General features: G+C 51.4%; 1 protein-coding gene across 1 annotated transcript in view; it reads left to right on the top strand.

Moving 5' to 3' along the window:
* Window positions 1-4,550, top strand: part of TOR3A (torsin family 3 member A) — a 10,743-nt gene that overhangs the window by 1,899 nt on the left and 4,294 nt on the right. Inside the window, exons 2-3 of the mRNA XM_011361279.2 lie at window positions 191-585; window positions 2,116-2,294. Of these exons, the coding sequence (XP_011359581.1) occupies window positions 191-585; window positions 2,116-2,294 (574 nt within the window). The remainder of the gene's footprint in view (window positions 1-190; window positions 586-2,115; window positions 2,295-4,550) is intronic.

Raw genomic sequence — 4,550 nt, 5'->3', positions numbered from 1 at the left:
ATGGGGGGCGGGACCCCTCCTCCAGACAGGTCCTGCCAACCATGCGGATGCGGGGGCGGGGGGCGGGTCTTCAGGACCTTCAGAAAAGGTGATTCCATTCTCTCCCTAAGTTTATCTTGATTTCTCACTCTTCAGAAAATAGCCCTTGGGTCTCTTCTGCTGCTAGGTCTGCCCAGTGGCTTGTTCTGAGGCCCCATAGGATGGAAACATGATTCCACCTCAGAGATGTTCAGAGGTGCTCACTCTCTGCCATTGCTGAACCTGGGGAGGCTGTACCTGTGTGCACCTCTCACTGTCGCCTCCTCTCTGCCGTCCCTAGGCCTGGAGTCAGACCTGCGTGTGTGCCTGCACGGCCAGCATCTGGCCCAGGAGCTGGTTCTGACAACAGTGAGGAGCTACTTAGAGCTGCCCCGTCCAGACAAGGCCCTGGCTCTGTCGTTCCACGGCTGGTCTGGCACAGGCAAGAACTTTGTGGCTCGGATGCTGGCAGAGAACCTGTACCGGGATGGGCTGAGGAGCGACTGTGTCAAGTTGTTCATCACCACATTGCACTTCCCCCACTCCAAGGACGTGGACCTATACAAGGTGAGGCCTGGCAGTGCTGGGCAGCTCTGCGGGCCGGGCCGGGGCCAGAGGAGGCTTGGACAGCCCGAGGAGCAGCTCTGTGCCGCGAGGGAGACCCTGAAACCAGCCTTCCTTGCAAGGGTGGGCCCCGGAGAAGCCCAGGTGCGGGGGTTCAGGGACAAGGGGCTGTTTCGGCAGAACCCGTAACCCACAGAGACATCCCTTTGACACAGATGAGGCCCCGAACATGTGGAGGAAAGACTGATGTTGCAAACACCAGTCAGCCCGAGCTCTGTCTCCTTACCAGCCAGACGTTAACTTTTCTGTCATAGAAACAGTGGAAATGTCACAGGAAATGTGGAACAGAGAAAGGCAAAAACTTTATCATAATCTCCCCACACGGACACAACCAGTTAGCATTTGGGCATACTTCAAGCCCTTCCCTTATGCTATTTTATGTCATTGTAGTTATATTGGACAGAAAGTTGCATATCCTTTTGTAAAAAGACATAAGTGATTTTCCATGTCTTCCTCAAATCCCTTAAAGGCCAACAAGTAGAGACACAAAAATTGTCTTCGTCACTCTGCTATTTTGGGTTCTTCCACTGAGACATGTATTTAAAGCAAGCCAGACAGTGAGCATAACCCCACTGTGGTGTAACATATGACCGTGTCTGGCTTTGGCTTTAAGTTCCAATGTTTGGAGTGTGATAACCTAGGAAGATTATGTAAGCCTTTGAGGACGAGACTGCCTGAGTCACCTGGCATCTGCAGTGTGGCCAGGGGTTGGTGAACTGTCCTAGGGGCAGGTGGCTGCGGCAAAACTGCTGTCTCAGCTTCCTCACTGTGAAAACTGACGTGTGCACACACTCAGCCTGCATGCGCCTCTCACACATGCACTCAGGTGATGGACAGAAGCCAGCATCCAGGGAGGTGGACAGTGAGTACAGGACCTGCTAAAACCCCGCCCACAAGTGGGGGCACAAAAATTGTCTTTGTCGCTCTGCTGTTTGGGGGCAGGAGTGGCCTGTTCTCCTGGTGCACCCTGCAGAGGTGCACCTTTCCAGCGGCGGGCTACCTTGCCTGGATGGGGAACCCCAGTTAGTTAGGAGTTGGCTGGGTCCCTGACAGGTCCTCCCTCAGACTTCTCCTGAGTTCCCAGCCCAGCCTGGGTGCCAGCGGAAACTCTGCTCCTAGGAGCTCAAGAGGGGACTGTGGCTGCTTCAGACCTGTCTCCACCTATCACCCCTGTACTAGGGCTTGACCGCTACCCCTGGGGAGGGTGAGTTGGGGCCTCATCGTGGAGGGGAGGGAGCAGGCCCTCTCCCTCCCAGGCTGTACCTTTCAAACCTCTGGGAGAATCACCAGGGAAGATCAAGAGTCACTTGGGAAGCATGTTAGGGGCGCTGCCTAGCCCCACCCCCGGCGTTGGCATTCGGGTTCCTGGGAGAACCCAGCCCCAGGCGACACCCTGGGGAACCGGGCCTGGCAAGGGCCTTCCAAGATGGAGGGTGGGCACGTGGCTCGCCAACAGCTCCCTGTACTCTGCAGGAGTGGCTGACAGACCAGATGAGGGAGACGCAGGAGCACTGCCACCAGACCCTGTTTGTTTTCGACGAGGCAGAGAAGCTGCACCCAGGGCTGCTGGAGGCCCTCGGGCCACACCTGGAACTCCAGGCCCCTGACAGCTTCAGGGCTGAGTCTCCGAGGACCATCTTTCTTTTCCTCAGGTAAGGTCCGAGGAACAGCAGCCATGAGGACCAGGCAAGGAAGAGTCTTCTGTCCAGGTGCCACACAGGCCAGGCTTGGGGGCTGTCACCTGGCACGTAAGCTGGCGGTGGGGGGCCTCCCCGCCCTCCTAGGCCGCAGACCTTTCCACAGGGTAAGAGCACAGCTCCAGGGGGAAAAGCAGAAGCCTGGCTGCCAGGGTGTAGGGAGCGGGGCCTTAGGCCTTGGCAGACCTGAAGGACTCCCCCTCGCACAGTGGCACCAAGGCCAGGCGCCCCTCAGCCAGAAGGGCACTAAGGTTGGCTTTTCATCTTAGAAGGGCGCTAAGGTCGGCTTTTCTTTAACTGAGGTGTGACTGCCTTGTAACAGTGTAATAGCTTCAGGTGTACAACATGATGGCTATTTGCATATACAGGCACCTCATTTTGTGCTTTGCTTTTCTTCCAAATTGAAGGCAAACCCTCCACCAGCAAAAAGATTGGCTCACTTTATTGCGGTACCAAACCCGCAGTATCTCCAAGGTCTGCCAGTCCTGTGATGGTCACCGCAGTAAGTCTGGTTCACATCTGTCACCACACACTTTTCTCTTGTGATGAGAACTTTTAAGACGCACTCTCAGCAGCTTTTAAACACGCAGCTCAGTGCTGACTCGCCGCTCCCCACCATGCTGTGCACTTCAGCCCCAGGGCTTATTTTGTAATGAAGTTAGTACCCGTCGATCCTACCCCCACCCCGTCTGTTCCCTGTATCTATGAGCTTGTTTTTTGTTGTTGTTTTAGATTCCACATGTGAGATTTAGTGTTCATCTTTCTCCGCCTGACTTACTTCACATAGCATAATGCCCTCAAAGTTCCCCTGTATTACCGCATTGGCGAGATTTCACTGTCTTTATGGCTGAGTAGTATTCTGTTGTGTGTATACCACATTTTCTTTCTTCATCCGTGGGTGGACACTTAGGTTGCTTCCGTATCTTGGCTGTTATAAATAACGCTTCAGTGAACGGAGGAGTGCCTGTGTTTTCAAGTTAGTGTTTTTGTTTTCTTTGGATGAATGCACAGAAGTGGAATTGCTGAATCACGTCGTATTTTTGTTTTTTTGAGGCACCTCCATACTGTTTTCCATAGTTACATTCTCGCCAATGGGGTGTAAGGGTTCCCTTGTCTGTCTCCGCGTCTTTGCCAGGATTTATTTCGCTTTTGATAAGAACCATTTAAAAAGGTGTGAGGCGCAATCTCATTGTGGTTTTGGTTTGCATTTCCCTGATTGGTGATGTCAAGCACCTTTTCATGTACCTATCGGCCATCCGTATGTTGTCTTGGAAAATATTCGGAGTCTCTGCCTATTTTTAATCAGATTGGGGTTTTTTGCTATCCAGTTGTATGAGTTCTTTATTTTGGATATATGATTTGCAAGTATCTTTTCATTTTGTTGACGGTTTCCCTTGCTGTGCAAACTTTTTAGTTTGATGTAGTCCCATTTAGTTTTGCTTGTTGTCTTTGCTTTTGGAGTCAGATCCAAAAATTCAAGACCAACGTCAAGGAGCTTACTGCCTATGTTTTCTTCTAGGAGTTTATGGTTTCAGGTATTAACATTTGAGTCTTTCATTAATTTTGAGTTAATTTTTGCTTGTGGTACAAAATAGTTTCATTTGCTGTAAATTGGCCACATATGCGTGGGTTTATTGATCTATGTGTTTTTGTGCCCATAGCATACATACTGTTTTGATTACTGTAGCTTTCTAATGTGACCTAGGTGACTCTAGACAAATGTTTGCCTTTGTAGTATTTTGACCTTCTCCCCCCAACCTCAAGTGGGCCTCTGCTACCCCAGGATGGAGAGGCCAAGCTGGTGCTTGGAAAGGACACTACACCTGTGACAGGGATGCAGCCTTGGTGCCTGCTGTCCCCTAAACCCTGAAGGGTTTCAGGTATTCTAATGGTGGGTGCAGGAAGACAGTGTATTTGAGGCTGTTAAAGAACGAAACTTCAGTTGAGTAAATTTGCATATCTAAGGAGCTTTATTGAGTGATTCATCCCATCTTGTGAGCAGAGGTGCTCTGAGAAGGGGACAGTATAGGCAGAAACTGGACAGGAAAAAAAAACTAGCCAAGAAAGGATTGTGATTGTATGGGGGAAGGTGAGGGGGTCTCAGCAGGGAGATGGCAGGAGTTTGGGGGACAGATAGCCTTGTTGGTACTGACCAGAAAACCCCAGACTCCAGTCCTGGAGAAGCCTGAAGCTGCACCTAAGCCAGGTAAC

The sequence above is a fragment of the Pteropus vampyrus genome, unplaced genomic scaffold, assembly GCF_000151845.1.
Source record: "Pteropus vampyrus isolate Shadow unplaced genomic scaffold, Pvam_2.0 Scaffold65, whole genome shotgun sequence".
Taxonomy (NCBI): Eukaryota; Metazoa; Chordata; class Mammalia; order Chiroptera; family Pteropodidae; genus Pteropus; species Pteropus vampyrus.
Note: the sequence above shows the minus strand (reverse complement) of the source record. Positions and strands in the feature narration are given on the sequence as shown.